The 21,079-nt window shown below is 40.6% G+C and overlaps 1 protein-coding gene across 1 annotated transcript in view; it reads left to right on the top strand.

Moving 5' to 3' along the window:
- LOC125465592 (prostaglandin G/H synthase 1-like) overlaps positions 1 to 19,166 on the top strand; it is a 104,003-nt gene extending 84,837 nt beyond the window's left edge. The window contains exons 8-11 of the mRNA XM_048559287.2: positions 1,737 to 1,983; positions 4,138 to 4,424; positions 5,753 to 5,900; positions 16,586 to 19,166. Of these exons, the coding sequence (XP_048415244.2) occupies positions 1,737 to 1,983; positions 4,138 to 4,424; positions 5,753 to 5,900; positions 16,586 to 16,944 (1,041 nt within the window). The 3' untranslated portion in view covers positions 16,945 to 19,166. The remainder of the gene's footprint in view (positions 1 to 1,736; positions 1,984 to 4,137; positions 4,425 to 5,752; positions 5,901 to 16,585) is intronic.
- Positions 19,167 to 21,079: the final 1,913 nt, after the last annotated feature.

The raw sequence follows: 21,079 nt of genomic DNA, 5'->3' as shown, positions 1-21,079 counted from the left end.
AGTTCGAAACCATTTCCTCCATTAAGCTTTCTAAAATTAGTGCATGTTGCTGAAATAGTATTGTCAATAGCTACCACATATAGTTAGCGATTTCTATTGAATAGTGTGTGTGTGCATGGCTGTAAGAGAGCAGATAAAACTTTATTGAATACACGTACTTAACTAGCTGATCAAAGCAATGTTAAAAACACAGATAATTTCTGTATTTGGTTCCCTTTATTTATAACACACATTAGCATAGCACAGATCACTGCTTAAATGGATGATAGTATCGTGGATCACTAGCTAGGAAGATGGATAGCTGCTTTTAAGGCAGAATGGATACAATAGGTTGAATTGTCACATTCTGTTCTGTGAATTGTTCCATTTTTTTCCATCATTTTGCTTGAGAACTGTATCCCATAAGAAAACCCATCAGGTTTTGGACTATACAAAATACAGAACATTTTATTTTGTTCTGTTTGAATTTTTGATATCATTTTAAACATTGAATCAACCCTTGATATTAACTCCTCAGTCTACAACTGAACAAGTGACCACGGAATATAATTGGCACCCATTCACCACCTTAAATCCTCACTGTCTCCATCACTGACAGCGACTGGTACCAGCGACTACCAGCCACTGGTAGCGATGTGTACCATCTATAAGATACAGGGCTGCAATTCACCCAGGATCATCAGACAGCTTCTTCTATACCCGTGACTTCTACCACCCAGACAGGCAAGAGCAACAGATGCATGGGAATACCATCACCAGTTCCCTTCCAAGCCACACAACATCCTGAGGGACGTAGGGTCATAGAGATGCACCCGTGCCCGTATCCTAAATAAATCTAGTCCCATTTTCCAGCATTTGGCCCAAGTCCATCCAAACCCTTTCTTTTCATATACCTATCCAGGTGCCTTTTAAATGTTGTAATCATACCAGCCTCCACAACTTCCTCTGGCAGCACATTCTATATGTGCACCACCCTCTGTGTGAAAATGTTGTCCTTTGGGTCCCTTTTAAATATTCCCCCTCTCACCTTAAATATATGCTCTCTAGTTTGGACTCCCCTACCCTGGGGAAAAGACCCTGTCATCATAGAACATGAGTTCCCTGATTGGGGCTGTTAATTTAGTCCTATCATGGAGCCCTGGCTGACACATAAAAAGGGTAACTGTCAGAAATACCTGACTCTGAATGAGGCAATGCTAAAGTGAAGTATGGTTCATGTGTAAATAAAGAGTGACTTGTTGACAGGATGCCAGCTTTTGTGGAGTTATTTTACTTACAACATGTACGATCCAGAGAAAAATTTTACAGTTTTTCAAAACTGAAACATATGACTCTCAGACTGGTATTGCACTGCATTATTATAAATATCAGGCAGCAATTGAACCTGGCAACACCATTTTTATCTTGTGGATTCTGTTACAGATGTTGCACTGTATCAAATAGTGCCCATAAATATAGGAAAATATGACTGGAAACTCTTATTCCTGAAGAAGTATCAAATATGTCTTCAAGGTAGCATAATATACTTAAACTCATGCTCCAAAGTATGCATCCAACAATATCATTGTCACACTCATTGCCTTCAGAATCCATCATGAAATATGTATTATGTACTTTAAAAATTGTATTTTTCTTTCCTTCTTATTCAATAGTGCATATAGCTGTGTAAATGCAGCTAAAGTAATTTAACTAAAGGAATAAAAAGAGAAATGGTTAATTATTTGATTTGCATTAAGGTAGTGAATGGGGAGGTCTTACCTCCATCCACAAAGGATGTACCCATCAGGATGAAATATCCTCATAATTTATCAGCGGAGAAATGCTTTGCCATTGGTAATGATTTATTTGGCTTGGTACCTGGACTAATGATGTATGCCACCATCTGGCTTCGAGAACACAACCGAGTCTGTGATATCCTGAAAGAGGAGCATCCAACTTGGAATGATGAGCAGCTTTTCCAAACAGCCAGACTCATACTTACAGGTAGGACCGTCACCTTTTTTAAAGGCTTCCTTTCTTTCTTTTGACAAGTGTAACCTTGACCATTTTCTCTCACTAGCTTTAGCCAATCACTTAATCATTATTAGGTTGCAGGAAGTGAAATGGCACAGTGGGCTAATTGTACTTCTCATTGTTTGGTAGTACAAAATTTGAATATTGCTGGAAAAAATGATAAATTTTGTTGAAATTTTTCATCTGGTGCTCACATGAACATGGGAACATACAAAATTCGTGTAGTAATAGATCATTTGGCTCTGTGAAGTGCTCTTCCATTCAATATGATCATGGTTGGCCTCTTTGAGTTTCAAATTGCATATTACCATCTATTGCTGATATTTTTGATTCCTTTGCTAAACAAGAATCCACACACCTCGGTTTTAAAAACAGTCAGTGACCTCCATTTTCACCACTGTCTGAGACAGAGGTCAAAAGTCATACAATGCCCTGAGAGAAAAAATATTCTCCTCATCTCCATCTGATGGGGTGACCCCTAATATTAAACAGAGTGCCCCCTAGTTCTGGACTGACTTACAGAATGGATCATCATTTCCACATTCACTTTATCAAGACCATTCAGGATCTTATACATTTCAATCAAGATTATTCACAAGAGTGAAAGGAAAACACCATTTTTAGAGGAGAGTATTGTGACTGGTAGTTACACAGACCAAACTGAAAGAACATGTGCACAGGTGTACCTGTTGCAACTCAGCATAATAGGTAACAGCCATAATGTGGTTCATTCTGTGTTTTGACCAATCAGTGTCAACCTACATGTTTAAAATTTAAACAAAGCTTGATAATTATCTGTCAATTAGCATTAACTGGAGCTTTCCCATCACAACACCTCTACAAATCAGAGTCCACTTGCCACTTTTTCTTGTACAGAATAAACATTGTTTTCCCTTTAGTATCTTGTGAATTCAAGTAGCTTTGACAAAATGTATCTTTTTCTTTCAAACATGTTGTGCTGTAACAAATGTAAGCTTCTTCCAAGAGCCATACTTAAAAGTTTCAATTCAGCATAGATCATTGTCTTGTTATCTTTTGATAGAAAAAAATCAAAACATGCTGTGGATGCTTTGGAGAGGGCACAGAAAAGGTTTACCAGGATGTTGCCTGGTATGAGGGATTTTAGCTATGAAGAAATGTTGGATAGACTGGGTTTGTTTCCATTGGAACACAGGAGGTTTTGGGGCAACCTCATAGGAGTTTATAAGATGGTAAATGGCATGGATAGAGTGGAAAGTATGAGGTTTTTTTCCCAGGTTTGAGGTGTCTATTACTAGGGGACATGTTCAAGGTGCAGGGGGAATGCTTAAAGAGATTTGCACGGTGAATCTTTCACACTAAGAACATGCTGCCTGAGGAGTTGGTGGAAGCAGAGACAATAGCATTATTCAAGAAGCACCTGAACGAATACATGGATAGGAAGGGTATAGAGATATATGGATCCCTGTAAGTGAAGACAGTTTTAGTATGGAAGGACAAATGTGTCAGCACAGACTTGGAAGGCCAAGGGCCTGTTCCTATGCTGTATTGTTCTTTGAGTGAAGACAAATGAGTAATAAGTGTTTGGAATAAATGAAATGAGTATGGCAATAGAAATAAACATTGTTGCAACAGTAATAACAACTTGTATTTACATGGCACCTTCAACATAGGAAAACATCAAAGACTGAGCATGAAACTAAATAAAGTAACTTTAGGAGAAATGGCCTCAACAGATAAGGGAGAGGAAGAGTTGCTGAATGGAGGATGGTAATGTTAACAGAGGGATAGGAACAGAGAATATGGGGGAAGTTTCAAGGCTGGAGAAAACTACAGAGGTACAAAATATCACAGTCATCAAAAGGACAATGAGAATTTCCCTGATCTTGCTAAAATTCTCACAGGCAGCTAGTGCTCTAACTTACTTATTTTGTTTTCTATCCATTTACACCAATTTCATTTGACACCAAAAGTGAAATGCAAAAGTATTTGCATGTCAAATTAGAAAAACAGTTGAGCTCAAGGCTATGAAATTGTATTTAATTATTAACAACAATGAGATTTAACAATGTGAAGTACCTGGAACATGACCAATTAAAAGTATGATTTTGAGATTTTGCAATCATTTGTTTCTCTTCTTCATAGGGGAAACTATTAAAATAGTTATTGAGGACTATGTGCAACACCTGAGTGGTTATTATTTCAAGATGACATTCAACCCAGAACTTCTGTTCAGCGAGCATTTTCAATACAGAAACCGGATTGCAGTTGAGTTCAACCATCTCTACCACTGGCATCCACTAATGCCTGACAGCTTCATTGTAAAAGGCCAAGAGTTTACCTATGACAACTTTATTTTCAATACCGATATCCTGTTGAACTTTGGAGTGGAAGCTTTAGTAGAATCATTTGCAAAACAGAGAGCAGGACGGGTAAAAAATGTCTTTTATTATAAGTGATTAAACAATAAGACACTTAGCATGTGGTTTACTGAACTGGATATAAACTTTGATTCATTATGCAGATGAGTCAACTTATTTAGCACTGAGGTTGACACATTACTAATCATATTGTCCATAATTGTCCATTTAGTGGCCAAAGATGGAATGCATTATACAGACGGAACTCAGCATATCTCCTCCAATACTATTTCTATATTGTTCATGGTTGTGGGCAAATAAAGAAAAATTAAACATTAAAAGAGTCATCTTGGCAGGGCTAGATGGATACAAATAAATACCATTAAAATAGTGCAGCAGCTCATTCCCAAGATTTGTGAACAGATTTGTTATAAAACTACACAGTTCTAAACAAATCTCTGAAGGTCTAGCCCCGAAACGTCAGCTTTTGTGCTCCTGAGATGCTGCAGGGCCTGCTGTGTTCATCCAGCCTCACATTTTATTATCTTGGATTCTCCAGCATCTGCAGTTCCCATTATCTCTGACACAATACTCAATGTTTCTGTCTGGAGCAAACATTCGAAAGGACATGCTGCTGTTGGATGCTGTGTCAAAATTAGGTTAGGTTTTATACTTAATATGGAGCAAGTGGAGAACTGTCAGCAATTTATTCCTAAAGCGTTTGACAGAACCATCATCTACATGCTCCAATAAAGCTGTTGACTTGTCAGTACCTGCAATGTGTTTGTTTGCACTTAGAATGTAGGCTCACCGATTCCAAAGAACATCTAGTGTGTCTAGCTTCAAATATACACGCACCTTCTTCCATTTGTTCATCTCATCCACATTGCAGTTGCAACTGAAATATGTCTCTTTGTTTACCTAACAACATGCTTTCATTTGGAGACTTGGCGGACCATTTGTACAGATGGCTTATTCCAAGTTTCAATTTCTTCCTTCCTGATTGGACCGTGTCTGTGCTTTTTTGAGCAAAATAAAATTTTACAAAATAGATGATGAAATAGAGAATAATTACTTATCAAAGTAGAAATTGTTTCCAGCCAATAATAAGATCTAAACACTAATGGAAATTCACCATCAGTTCTCTAACACATTAACTGAACAATCTAAATATACACACAACAACTGAATGCCTTTTTGGAATGTCCTTGTATCATGTGCTTTCTGAAAGCACCAGAGCTGAAAGGGCTGAATGGCCTCCTGCTCTTATTTCTCACATTCTTATGCTTGTTACAAAATTGTCAATTTACAAATGTTCTGTTTTACATAAAAAGCAATCTAAATAATATCAAAAACAAGTGTGGATCTATTACAAATGGGTAATGTTGTTATTGTTACAGATTGGTGGAGGGAAAAATATCAACAAAAATATCCTACATGTGGCAATTAGTGTCATTGAACATGGAAGACAGCTAAGACTTCAACCATTTAATCAGTATCGGAAGTGGTTTGGTCTGACTCCCTATAAATCTTTTGAGGAGCTAACCGGTAAGGATCTAAAGAATGGTTTGCTGAATTCAAAATGATTTTTCCCAGTAGTATGAATGTGGGGCTGAAGTGTTGGGGGCGTAAGATAATAGATCTATGTTGGGCTAGCTGTCTGCTCAGTAGGAGCAGGCAACCAATCTCCAATTCCAATGAAGATCCTCCTTAGGAATGTTTGAGGCCCCAGAGTGGTCCCTACGCACTGTGCAAAGGCTGCTATCTCAATCACGGTAACCACCAGCAACAAACCATGCCTCAATTCCAGGCAACATGCGTGAAAGACTGTAATGACATTCAGCAATAACATGTGGAGGGTCTTCCTTACACCCTGATGGCACAACCTGTTTTGGGTCGTCTTTGTTGGTTTGGTTTCTACGTAGGCAACAAAGAATATCTCCATACCAACATAACCTCAAGATCTCCGGCCTACCTCAGCAGCATATAACCTCTTCAGCCTGATATGGATGCTGGCCTTTCAGTTGGGCTTCCAGCCTCATCAGCCAGACTGCAGCCATGGAGACGGTCAGTTACGACTCTCAGGGATCTGTCCTCAGAAAATCTAGCCCGTAATTTTCAGTTGTGTTGGGGAAATGTAGCTAAGAAACAAAAGTAATGTTATCGTCCAAAGGTTGGTGAGTTTGGATCAGGGTCAAAGTTATATTATTTCACATCAGCTGCTAACCCAACCAGGTGTAGGTTCAATGGAGATGAATCAGTGTTGGGGTTTGGGTGATGGCTTAGATGAATCACTTACAGGCAGTGGGATAGGAACTGAAATGTATTAAGAAGGCCGCGTGGCTCCATTTTAACAGTCTCTCTTTTTATCCAAAACCAATCAAGGTTCCCAGTGCCCTGGAGGCAAGAAGGGCAACCACACTGCCCTTAGGCCATGAGAAACAGAAGTGTTTACTCCCAACAAACTAACCACTGAACCCACCATGAGACCCCCCAATTCCCATCCCATACCCCAACAACAACCTCCACAACTTATTGTTATCCCATACACCCCATGATCACCCTATGATCTCTTCTACACACCCCTTCCCTGCTTCCCAACACCAATCTCCAATTCCATAGCATCTCAAACAATCCCCTCTAATCTGAAATCTAGCTGCATTTCAGCCATAGAGTCATAGAGATACGCAGCATGGAAACAGACCTTTCGGTCCAACCAGATATCATTAATTGTTGTCCATGCCAACCAGATATCATAAATTAGTCCCATTTGCCAGCATTTGGCCCATATCCCTCAAAACGCTTCCTATTCAAATACCCCATCTAGATGCCTTTTGAATGTTGTAATTGTACCAGCCTGCAGCACTTCTCCTGGCAGCTCATTCCATGAAAAAGTTGCCCCTTTGATCCTTTTTAAATCTTTTCCCACTCACCTTAGACCTATGCCCTCTAGTTTTGTACTCCCCCACTCTGGGGAAAGGACCTTGTCTATTTACCCTATATACGCCCCTCATGATTTTAGAAACCTCTGTAAAGTCACCCCTTAGCCTCCGACTCTCCAGAGAAAATAGCCTTAACCTAATCAGCCTCTCCCTATAGCTCAAACCCTCTGACCCTGGCATCATCCTTGTAAATCTTTTCCGGAGCCTTTCATGTCTCACAACATCTGTTCTGTAGCAGGGAGACCAGAACTGCACACAGTATTCCAGAAGTGGCCTAACCAATGTCCTGTACAGCTGCAACATGACTTCCCAGCTCCTATAATCAATTCACTCACCAATAACAGCAAGCATATCAAATGCCTTCTTCACTACCTTTTCAACCTGTGACTCCACTTTCAAGGAACTATGAACCTGTACTTCAAGGTCTCTTTGTTCTACTCTCCATTGAAAAAATTTTAAATGCTGGTTAAATCCTGCAGACCTTTATCCAAACTTTTACTTACTAGTTTCCCACAATTAAACACTTCTAACCCTTGGAAAATGTCAGGATTAATCTCATTTTTAACCCTTAAACAGCATTTTCTCATTGTACCCCAACTTTCCTTGTTAAATGGTGTTTAGACTTCAGTCTTTAGAATGAGAAGCTATTGCAGTCTGCTGCTTTCTTCATTGTATATCTGTTTTTGAGCCGTAATTGGAAGAAAACTTCAGTAACTATCTTTGGAACTTCTACTTTTTTTTAAACTCAGAAATTTTGCTGACTGGATGTTTCAGTGTTTTTAACTTCATCTTTTGTCACCCACCATTTTGGAATACTTCAGTGACCTATGATACTTCTGTGGCAGCGCTGCTACAGTATCCTCCTAAGTTAATGCTGTGAACCAATAAACATAGAATAAGTTGTGCTGAGACTCCTTGAAAGGTCTCCAACTTGAAAGCTTTCTCTCTCCACATCTCTCTTTGGTAAACTCCTGAGCTGCGATCTAGAACTTAGTATGCAGGCTGTCATGAGGCGGTTTGCTAGACCCCACTACACACCGAGCCAGTATCGACTCTCACTTAAATAGAAACAGAAAGTGCTAAAGGGAAGCCTACTGGACTCAAAACTTTAACTGTTTCTCTCTTCATAACCAAATTTGCAGACCACATTAAAATAGATGGAAAGGCAGGCTGCAAGAGGAATCCAAACAGTTTGGTAAGTTAACTAAGCAGTCAAAAGATTTGTAAACAGAGTATAATGTGGAAAAATGTGAAGTTCTTCCTTGTCCAAACCTTTTCCTGCACCGGCCACACCTCTTGGCCTTCCCTCAGTCCGCCTCCCAGAAGGCCTGCAAGACTCCCGTTCCCTTTGCTGTTACCAGCCAGCCTGCCTCCAAGCTTCCTGTCCTGCAGCATGGTGACTGGAATGGAAAAAAAGTGGAACTTCTTCTCTCAGTGTCATAGTATTAGGAACTCCTTGCCCCAGAGAGCTGTGGCAGCAGAATCCTTGGATATATTTAAGACTGAGATAGACAGTTTCTTAATCAGTAGAGGAATAAAGGATTACAGGGAAAGCACAGGAAAATGGGAATGAGGAACGTCGGATCTGCCATGTTCCTATTGACTGGCAGAGCAGGCTCCAGGGGCCACATGGCTAACTCCTATTCCTATTTATTATGGCCTTCTGGTCTTACACTGCCAAACCTGATGAGTTTCCCCAGCACTCTCTATTTTTATTTCAGATCTTCAGCATCCTTATATTTTGCTTTGTCTACCCTAACATAGTTATTTCTCCAAAAAAAACTTCAAAACTTGCCACTGACTAGCTGTAACTACACAGTTACTCGAGACAACATCAAGTTGCTGTTAGGAAATTACTAGAGTTGTAATTAAGAATAGATTTTTTACAAATCGGAGAGAGCCAGCATGAATTCGCAAATGCCAGTCATACCGGACACAACTTCTTTTGGTTGTGAAACAATTAAATTGATGGACTGCAAAATATCTGAGAGTAGTTTTTCAAATTAACGTGTTCATAGATAAAGTTCCTGTTCGCTAACATTGAAACTCATGAAATTGAGGGCAACCTATTGACCTTGTTAAATTTGAGGCTGGAGAGTGCACAGTTTCCTTTTGTAGTCCCACTTCACTGCTCATCATAGCATATTTCAAATGGAACCAGGTTGCTGATGCAGCCAATTAGAGGTTTCTTTCCTCAATAATAGATAACAAGCTTTTTGCCAAAATTAAGCTGACTCATTCCAAAAAGATGTGAAAATGATTTTGGGAAACTAGTGTAGAAGCTGGGCATCTGAAATAAAATCATAAAACGATAGATCCCCTACAGTGTGGAGAGAAGAAATTCAATCTAGTCCACACCAACTTTCCAAAAAACATCTGACCAAGATCCCTACCTCTATTCTCATATTTATCATGGCCAATCCACCTAACCTGCTCATCTTTGGACTGTGGGAGAAAACCAGACCACCTTGTGAAACCCACCCAGATGTGGGGAGAATGTGCAAACTCCCCACAGTCAGTCACCCAAGGCTGGAATTGAACTCAGGTCCCTAACACAGTGAAGCAGCAGTACTAATCACCAAGCCATCACACCACCCTTTATGCCTATTAGTCTATACAAAAAGCTGGAGAAACTCACCAGGTCTGGCAGCATACGTTGAAATAGAAATAGTAAATGTTTCGAGTCCATTGATTCTTCTTCAGAACAGAACGAGACAGGAATTCCTTCTGTGGATGAAGTAGAAAGGGTACTGAGTGGAACAGATGATGAGTGTGTCTAAAGCAAACGATAAAGGAATGAAAATGGCAGTAAAGGTGATTTTGAGATGCAAAATAGCTGTTCATGATAGATGTTAGAAAACAAATCAGCTCAGCTGACAACAAACTCATTCAACCAAGACAGGTGTCGGTAGGTGTGGGGGAGGGTCCAGTGGGAAGGGGTTGTAATCAAAATGCGGACACAGTTCATGCTCTGAAGTTGTATTCAGTGTTGAGTCATGAAGATTCTAAAGCACATACATGGAAAAACAGTGTTGTTTCTCCTGTTGCACTGAGCTTCACTGGAACAGTGCAGCCGGCCCAGGACAGAAATGTCAGGTTGAAAACAAGAGGTTGTATTGAAATAGTAAGCAAGTGGAAGGTCAGTGTCATTTCTACAGAGAGAGTGCCAGTCTGCATTTGTAGATAGTCAGAACTGCAGATGCTGGAGTCAGAGACGACACAGTGTGGAACTGGAGGAGCACAGCAGGTGACCAGAGGAGCAGGAAAGTTGATTTTCGGAGTGGGACCCTTCTTCAGAAAAGAAGGGTCCCGACCCAAAATGTCAACAGTCTCCATTTGTTCTGTGTTGTAAAGGAGACCACATTGTGAGCAGTGAATGTGGCTGACTTGGTTGAAAGAAATACAAGTAAACCAATGCTCTACCCATAAGGTGTTTTTAGGAGTTTGGACAGTGAGGAGGAAGGAGGTGAATGGGAGATTGGAATGGAATCCTTTTAGGAAACAGGAGTGAAGAATTGTAGTCAAAGGAACTGTGGGATTTGGTGGGTTTGTAACAGATATTGGTGGACAGTCTAACCTCAGAAAGGGAAACAGTGAAGTCATGGAAAAGGAGGGAGGGGTCAGAGATGGGCCCGGTGTAGCTGGGAGAAGGATGGAAGTTGGAAGCAAAACTACTTCATTTTTCCAATGCCGAACAAGAGCAGAAAGCAGCACCGATAACATAATTGATGTGCTGGAGAAAATGTTGTGAGAGTGGGCCAGAGTAAGACTGGAATAAGGATGTTCCAAGTACCACACAAAGAGACAGGCACAACTGGGACTGATGCGGATAACCAAAGCCACACTCTCGACCTGGAGCAAGTGTGCTAATTTAAGGAGAAATTGTTCAAAATGAGAACAAGTTCAGCAAGGTGAATAGGCTGGTGGTGGGTGGAGACTGTTCACGCCTCCCTTTGAGATAGATGTGGAGAGGCATCAGGCCATTCTGATGGGGAATATTTGGTGTAGAGGGATTGCATACCTGTGTTTGAGGAGGAGGCAGCTGGGGCCAGGAAACTGGAAATTGTAAAACAAACAAAAAGCATCAGAAGAATCACAAACAAAAGTGGGAAGGTATTGAACAAGGGGAGAAAAAAGAGTCAACATAGGAAGAGATGCATTCAGGAACAGCTGGGACAATGCATCTGCCAGGGTGGCCTTGCTTATGGATTTTGATGCAGAGACTATTGAGAAACGGTTTAGTTTATGCAAATATTATTAATCAATTCTTTAAAAAATCCTAACACTCACACAAACACACAAGTCTGAGCGAGGAACAAAAGAAAATGAAAACTGCAATGTGTTAACTTTAAAATACTTTTGGTCAAATAATAGTTAAATTCATGAAAAAATGCAAAAAGTCACAGGGTGCCCAAGTGGTGTTCTGATTTCAAATACATCCTGCACACGCAATCTGCTGGCCCTGGGCAGTCTTCTGAAGCAGTTATAATCGACTGGCTTTCCCTTTGCTCCAGACCATGGGAAAAAATCCAAGAGAATCCTCTTCAGGAATTCCCCGTGGGGTGAAAAAATAACTTCAGTGAGTTTTCAGCTCATACAGTTGGTGAGGTGATTTTCAAAGTAAAGAGAGAGGGACCAATTGGTCATTGCTCTCAGGCAGGTCAAATTTTCTCTCACTGAATTCAATAATCCCTTTCACAAACTGAGCCATGTAACCATTTTCTGAAATTTCTCCAGACTCTATGGCCCTATTTGAGCTCCCCACTGCATGCAGGTACAAGATTGTTGCTGTTGTAACCAGTGCCATTCCTTAGCAGAATGTTATTCGTTTAAACGTTCAAAGTATAGTTATGGATGTGTCCTCATACTCTTTTAAAGAGTAATATTTGAATTACATCTCTATGTTAAAACCTGTTTAAGAATTTGTCCAAGTGTGCAGGAAACAGAGATTAGGAATAATGGGCAGATTGTGACTCGTGGTTTCATGCAAGGATCAGATTGCGATCTCACTGATTCATGACATGTGTTAACGACTTCTGTGTTGCCTCTCCACCTATCTTCTCCTCCAGCCATCTTCTATCCGCCTCTCCCTCTCCCTATTTATTTCAGAACCTCCTTCCCCTCCCCCATTTCTGAAAAAGGGTGTAGGCCCGAAACTTCAGCCTTCCTGCTCCTCTGATGCTGCTGGGCCTGCTGTGTTCATCCAGCTCCACACCCTGTTATCTTGGATTGCACATTGTGTTTGCAAGTGGTAGCTTGGAGAAGACAAACACACAGTGGGAAACCATTGTTAAATGAAACTGATGGGATATGCAAAGTACAACCAGTGAAACGAGCAAGCCTAAGATCAGACACAATGAAAGGTAATCTTTGCCAGGAGCAGTTCCATCAGCCAAAATTCACTGGACTCTTTGTGAAATATACTGTGAAAGTGCCATGGATTCCTCTGAGATTCATTCATCTCACCTCATTACCAGCAAGACTTCTCTGACTTGGATTTACATGTTCAGAGGTCCACTGAGCCTCTGAACAAGGTGTTTATCATCTTCCAGCTTAACTAGTCAGGCTGACTATGAGCATACCCTCAGCCCTGTTTTCTCTGCCGCTCCCTGGAGTTGGCATCTGCAGGTTTAGGAATGTCCAGTGAATTGATAGCTGACATTAGAGGGTAGAATCTTAAGGAGGATGCCTAACAGGAATGGAAGCAAGTGAGCAATAACATGCATTTGAGTATTGTCTGTTAAAAAAGAGTTGAAGAGGAGGGTAGAGAATATGTGTGTCAGTCTGTGGAGTGCTGGATTGGGCATGAGGGTGGTGGTGGTGAGAAAGTGATGACTGCCAGTTTAGAGTTCTAGGAAACTCACTGCATAGATATCAGGTTCTGAGACCCTTAGACAGAGAAGGAATAGACATAATACCAGTACAAACTGATGAATATTTATGAACTATTCACACCATATACAGGGACATGGCTGAACAGGACCTCAGCAGAACGTGTTCTCACTCCAGTTCCAGTCCATGTGATCTGATATCACCGATATTGGACTCTGGCTATTAGCATATAGCTATTACCCCATGTTTAACACTCAACATACAATACCTCATGAATTCATTAACCTTTTTAGGTACTGGGTCCTATTCCTTCTCACCAGCCCAAAGATGTGCCAGTTAGGTGGTTTGACCATGCTAAATTGCCCACAGTGGCCAGGGATGTGCAGGCTAATTGGGTTAGCATGAAAAATGCAGGCTTATAGGGATAGGGTAGGGGTGGTGGATCAGGCTGGATGCTTTTCAGAGGCTTGGTGTGGACTCAATGGGCCAAATGAGCTGCTTCCATACAGTAGGGTTTCTGTGTTTCTGTTGTTCATTGTCTCAGCAACTTGAAGCCACATGTGCCTAGTGACTAAGCTCCCCATGCTGTTCTTGATGGAGGCTCAAATATGATCTCCACGGAGGAGACTGTGACATGGGGCAGATTTTCCCCATCTGGCATCATCGCTTCAGCCATTTCCTGACTCACAGCACCTTTAACCCCCCCTGGAGCCACTTCCATTGTGAGTTCAAGGGGTGCCCATCAAATAGAGATCTTTCATTGCTACATGCAGTGTGCCAACCTCTCCAACATTCCTGACTGGGTGGGGAACCGGGCTGTAGGCTGCAGATTGGATTATTTCGGGGGGTGCATGTAACACGTTACCCTCCCTGGGGATTTGAGATCCTGGCTAAAACATGGTATGTGCACTATAGTCGTCAGATTTTGCTCATAATACCAGTGTTGTAGCCAGTAATCTGTAATATAGTAAATAAATTCGGTGGTTAGTTGCTTTCCATGTGAGATAACAAGGTATAGAGCTGGATGAACACAGCAGGCCAAGCAGCATGAGAGGAGCAGGAAAGCCGACGTTTTGGGTCTGGACCCTTCTTCAGAAATCATCAGGGTCCAGACCCGAAACCTCAGCTTTCCTGCTCCTCTGATGCTGCTTGGCCTGCTGTGTTCATCCAGCTCCACACCTTGTTATCTCAGATTCTCCAGCATTGGCAGTTCCCATTATCTCTGATTCAGTGTGAGATTATTTTCTTTTATAAAAGCAAAGGCACACTTAGGTGGGTGTTGAAATCAATATTGGTATATCAAATCCCAGACCTCTGAAACAACTTGTAGAGTCTTGAATAACTCCTATTTGGAAGGTTGACAGGATTTTATTGACAGGAAAGTTGGCTTCAATATACAAAACCACTTTTGTTGTGACAGAATTTACAGGAAGAACAACAAGACAAGTAAAATCATTCACGTAATGTCGGCACTTATTCAGCTTGATTTATTTCCCACTGTTAGTTCACAATATTTCTTCAGCTGCTTGTTGTTGCTCCTAGAAATGAAGCATCAAAATTCACAAAAACACTTCTGAAGGTGGGTCACCGGACCCAAAACGTTGACTCTGATTTTTTATTTACAGATACTGCCAAACCTGCTGAGCTTTTCCAGCAACCTCTGGTTTTGTTTCTGTTTTCCTGCTCTGCAGTCCTTTTGGTTTTTTTTTAACCAAAATTCACACTAGCCTACGGAAGACTTTGAGTAGCCAGAGGTGCATTTCACAATTTATTCTTAGAATGAGCAGGTGCAATTCCGAGTTATGCTCCTTGAAGCCAAAGATCACTTCAATTGGGATTAAAATTGTTGCCACAGTTACAAAATTTTCATTTCAGAACTTAAAATATAAATTATATGAAGTGGTGTTTTTATTCAGAATGTGGTAACTGGTCACATTCTAAACGCTACAAGCATGTTTTGATTACATATCATTTAGCTTAAACGGTTGCTCATTGTCTCCCTGCTATGTGCTGCATAACACAGCTACTTCCTTTTAAACATAAACCTGAAAATGACTGAAGTAACAGAAAGGCAAACATTTAAACCTTATAGGAATGTAGATAGACTTGGAACATCTATAACCAGTTTCAATCGACATTTCATAATGAGTTTATTCAGAACCAATCAGCATTGGGTTAAATGCAATGCTAATCTTAATTCATACAAAGACAGCTGGCAGGTACAGTGTCCAAGCATGTACATGTTTTAGTTTCAGAGAGCACTTTCATAAGAATTTTCTGGCAACCACAGCTAATTTGTCTTCAATCTTTAGTTCATTCATTAGACAGTTGTAACTGTAGCGATTGTAACAAGGTCAGTCAAGTTGAGGTAGCAGTCTCTTGACCTGGCATGGCCTAAGTGTGGACTTCTGGTCTGAAGGTGATACCAGAGTGATCGCCTGGTTTTGTGACACCTAAGACAAGTCCAGGCACATGGGTCATTGTGGACTGGAGGCTAGGTGCCAACATGGACTGGGTCTGAAAACCGTTTCTCTGTAAATATTTTCTTCTTCATTTCATAATTCCTTCTGAAATCTACAATGTTGGACTTTTTTACTTCTCTGTTTTTCCAAAAACTGTAACTGAAAATGCTGTACGTAGGGACCTTTGTACCTAAGATGGTGCTGTAAGCGGTGGCTTACACATTTCTTACTGATGAAGGGTCTAGGCCCGAAACGTCAGCTTTTGTGCTCCTGAGATGCTGCTTGGCCTGCTGTGTTCATCCAGCCTCACATTTTATTATCCCACATTTCTTACTGTACTCATTTGAGTGCTGGTGACAATAAAGCTACTTCTGTCACTTAAGGTCAACCTCATAGAAAATGAGTTCTCTGACTGGGGCTGTAAATCTGGTCCAATCAAGGAAATCTGACTGATAGATATGAACAGGAGTGCTAGGCATCCTGTCAAACTGAGAGCTGGCTGTGAAGGAGTTGGATCACTGTCAAGAGCTCTCCACATGTAAATAAAGGGTGATTTGATGACAGGATATTGGCCTCTGTGGAGTTATTTTAGTAATAATTGAGCTGGGTTTCAAGGTTTGTATCATTTTTATGCCCTTTAAATGTATTCAAGATTTATTTGCACCCACATAAAGTCACTAGAAAGGCAGAAATTTGGTTTTATCTATTCTCTGGAAATTGTTGGTTAATTTTTTTCTATGTCTTTCCAATTAACAACCTCTGTCAGCAAGTATTTTCATGCTGCACCCAGTCTATCCTCTTCAGCTCATATTTATTTTTGTTCCTGACACCGTGATGTGAGCCACATTGTGAACTTCTTTCCATCAGAGAGACGCTCAATAAATGGAAAACAGTTCTTATTTAACTTGATGATCAACATGCAAAGACCTGTTTTCCATTCACAGTGTGACATGGGTTTCTTGCTGAATACTCATTTGATTACGTTCTTTCGTTGTAGGTGAAACAGAAGTAGCAGCTAAACTGGAGAAACTGTATGGGCACATTGATGCAATGGAATTTTTTCCTGCACTACTGCTAGAAGAACCCTATGAAAATGCCATTTTTGGGCAAAGTATGGTGGAAATGGGTGCTCCCTTTTCACTCAAAGGACTAATGGGAAACCCAATCTGCTCTCCAGATTATTGGAAACCAAGTACATTTGGAGGGAAAGTAGGCTTTAATATAGTCAACACAGCAACGCTCGAAAAACTGGTTTGCCTCAATACGAAAAAGTGTCCTTATGTGGCTTTCCATGTCCCACACAACATAGATAATGAAAGTGGGAGGGGAAAGAAAGAACCCTCTACTGAGCTGTAATCTGCTACGAAGAAAATTTGGACAGGACAATAGAGGTATTTGGGACATAAGAAAGGGCTGTATGAAATTATGATCTGAATAATTTTAAACCACTTCAGCTAGCTTTAAGGGGCATATTGATCATGTGACAATAGTGTAGTAAGTAACCATTTTGTATTGGATTCGGCAATAGGTGTTAAGACGATGACAACCTTCAGCAGTAGAAAGCATAACATGAGAGCTTGATACAAACAACATCTAACATTTCACCCAAAATCAGAACACTTTTTTTTATTTTCCAGATAGCTTGTTTGATGTACAATCGTTTTTAATTTTGTGATGTTTTAATGAGAGTAGAAATTAGTTATATGTCACTGTGAGCTGATCTGTGTTAATTCTGCACTAGAATTTTCACACTGCTAAACATGAGAGCGCAAATGTTTTAGGCGTGCTGGCATAACCTAAAACAGACATTAGGTCCCTTAAATATGTGAATGAGGGACATAGTGGCTGTTAAGGAACCCACTGAGAAAATCATGCCCAATGAGTAGGTTAAGCATTAGGCCTATCCTCCCTCAAAGTTCTTCAAAGGACCCTGCCATGGCCATTCAATGATTTTTTAATTTTGTTCTTTAAGGAAAACAGACGCTGTCCTGTGGAGCTGGGAAGCAGCATTGGTGCAGTCCTAATTCTGCAGGAATCACATTCCATCCTTCCCTTATACAGACCCTTATTTTGAAATCAAACTGCTATTGTTGGTGTGCCTACCAATGTTTTGATGTCTGATGATGTTTTAAAGGTTAGGAGATGTTGTTGACAAGAAAATGCAAAAATATATTATCCAATTGTTTCTATACTGAGAATAAAAGCCAGGGGCCATAAGCATTATTTCTTCAATAAATTAGGTGTTCAGGTAATGCCATTCTTGACCAAATTTAGATCGGAGAGGTGTTAAATCCAGTGAGCTAGTGAAACTATGTTTATGGGGGTTTAGTTGTGTTTTAAATGTTAAAAGAAAGGTGTTATTTTTAATCTAAACTCAGACCTCACCCAGTTTTACTCATAACTGAGAGCAATGGGTGCTAAAATTAGGCAAAATATGAATTGGGACAGTTAGATTTAACTCATGACCAATTCTGCTTCTTTTAGTTAATTGCTGTTAAGTAAAAAGTGTAGTGCTTATAATGAAGTTAGCCAGGTGGACCTCATAGAATATGAGTTCCCTCGTTGGGGTTGTTAATCTGGTCCAATCAGGGAGCCCTGGCTGACAAGATAAGATCGGCAGTATCAGAAATCCTGTTCACTCTGACAGCTGGCTCTGAGGGAGCTGGATCAATGTAGAGGACTCTCTACGTGTAAATAAAGGGTAACTTGTTGACAGGATACTGGCCTCTGTAGAGTTATTTTTTAAAAATGGAGAAGTTTGCAATCCTCTTGTTTCTATGTTTGATGAAGCTAAAGGATTTAGAATTGAAAAGGTCTTGTTTCTGTCTGCTGTCTTTTTCTCTCTCAATTTTTGAGAGCCTTTCCTTTCATTGGGAAAGCTGGTTTTAAATGTAGTTTCTTGCAGAGAATGTATACCAGTTGTTCAACTTCTACCGTGACAGACATGGACACCATAGAAACAAAAGATGCTGAGAGCGTGCAGAAAGTCAGACAGCATAGAACTATACAGCACTGGAATGTTCCATTTGGCCCGGAATATTGTGCCAAACCTGACACCAAGTTAAACTAATCCCTACTGCCTGCCTTTGGTCCATATCCCTCCATTCCTTGCATATTCATGTGTTTAACTAAAATTCCCTATACACCCCTTTCATTGCATTAACTGTTGCACTTCAGTGTAATTCACTGTATGTGAAACACCTTTGTATAGTAATGGGCCAATATATCAATGCAAATTGATCTTCCTTCTCACCTGATCTCAGCAGCGGCAACATTGAGTTGTAGCTGGATGTGGAACAAACCCCCTCCACTGCTCCCAATTTCAGGCAAGCACTCTTGATCCTACTGTTGAGCCCTTAATTGTGTAATGCTGCCAATTTGCAAGCCACTTCATAGTGTGGTTTAAGGTCCACTTACAATTGCTCTAACAGAAGCTGAAAGAATAGCCCTAGAGCACAGAGGCCTACAGCACAGAAAAAGGCTGTTTGGCCCAACTAGCCTGTGTTGGCCATAAACAACCACCTAACTAGTCTAAGGGATAGTAGGAACTGCAGGTGCTGGAGAATCTGAGATAACAAGGTGTGGAGCTGGATGAACACAGCAGGCCAAGCAGCACCAGAGGAGCAGGAAGGCTGACTTTTCGGGCCTAGAGGGTCTAGGCCCGAAATGTCAGCTTTCCTGCTCCTCTGATGCTGCTTGGCCTGCTGTGTTCATCCAGCTCTACACCTTGTTACCTAACTAGTCTAATCTCATTTTCAACCACTTGGCTCATTGCCATGTATACATTGGCATCACAACTGCATATCTAAAATCTTAAATGTTATGAGGGTTTCTGCCTCTAATACCCTTACAGGCAGAGAGTTCCAGAAGTTCTACCATCCTCTGGGTAAAGGGATTCTGAAACATTAACCTGTCCATTGTCTTCACAGACTGACCGTTGTCTTTATAGACTGATTTACTGTGTGTGGGCATTTGCAGGTTTTTTTTCTCTTTTTGATTCAGACTGCAATTTATCATCTCCCTGACAAGCAAGTTCCTGGTATCTTCATACCCCTTCACATAATCCACATCTGTCAGTGGTGCAAATGTCTCTTTTATAAGCACAGTGGATGACGTTTGTGTCAACTGTACATTACTTCAACATTTAGATTCAGCCTGAACCAATTGTGAGATTGAGCTGATTATAAAACTACATTTCCAGAATGCCCTGCTTGCCTATTTTTCTAAATCTAGTTTTTAAAAAAAAAAATAGATCCTGGTGGTTGACTTAATGCCCCTTTCTTTATTGGGATCTTTCTTTGGAAAAGAATTCAGGACTTCAAAATGATTTGTTCTTATTTATTCAAGCAATGTCAATTCCAGCACATAAAGACTCAGCTTTCCCAGAGTGCCTGTGCCAGCGCTCCTTTAAAACTGAATTGTTTGCCCTGAATCCCATTTCCCTAACTTTTTGCTCTTTATTTTCTTATTTTCTTTTTGAATTATTAACCATTTCAGCCTTAAATTTGTGCATGACGTAACCTCAAAAGTCAATTGTGTTGGTGCACACATGCGAAAAGAAAATGAACCAATCTCCTGATATTAATTTTATTATTGATTCACTGCCTAGAAACCTATTTATTTCTTCCTAGGTTCAGTGAATTAGCCTCTTATCATTTATCCTGAGACCTGGCCTCCCGTTCTAGACCCCTGGGCCAGGGAAAACATCATTCCTACATCCAGTGTGTCCAGCACAGTCAGAATTTTATATGATTGAGTGAGATCACTCTCAATCTTCTATTATAGGCCCAGTTGACCCAACTTCTCCTCATTGACAAGTTCTGCCATCTCAGGAATCGGTCAGCTGACTCTTCACTGCATTCCCTCAATGGTAATTTTACCTTTTCTTAGGTAAGGAAACCAAAACTCCATACAATATTCCATGTCCTGTTGCACTTCAACCTTTCCCTGTCTATCACCATTTAAGTCATATTCTGCAATTCTGTTTTTCCTACTGAAGTGGACAAATTCACACTTCTTCACATTATAATGCATCTTCCATGTATTTGCTTACTCACTCAACTTGGCTACATCATCTAGCGGCTGTGCTATATTGTAGAATCATAGAGTTATACAACACAGAAACAAACACTCCAATCCAACTCGTCCACGCCCACCAGATACCCTAAACTGATCTTGTCCCATTTGCCAGCATTTAGCCCAATTCCCTTTAAACACTTCCTATTCATGTACCATCCAGAAGCCTTTTAAATGTTGTAATTGCCACAGCCTCCATCACCTCCTCTGATAACTCATTCCATACATGCACCATCCTCTGTGTGAAAAGGTTGCCCCTTAGGCCCCTTTTTAATCTTTCCCCTCTCAACTTAAATCTGTGCCTCCTGGTTTTGGACTTCCCTATCCTATGAAAAAAGATCTTGGCTACTTATCCTATCCATGCCCCTCATGATTTTATAAACCTCTTACTTCTCAGCCTCTGACACCCTAGCGA

The sequence above is a fragment of the Stegostoma tigrinum genome, chromosome 29, assembly GCF_030684315.1.
Source record: "Stegostoma tigrinum isolate sSteTig4 chromosome 29, sSteTig4.hap1, whole genome shotgun sequence".
Lineage (NCBI taxonomy): Eukaryota > Metazoa > Chordata > Chondrichthyes > Orectolobiformes > Stegostomatidae > Stegostoma > Stegostoma tigrinum.
The sequence above is the reverse complement of the archived record's forward strand: the minus strand, read 5'-3'. Positions and strand labels throughout refer to the sequence as shown.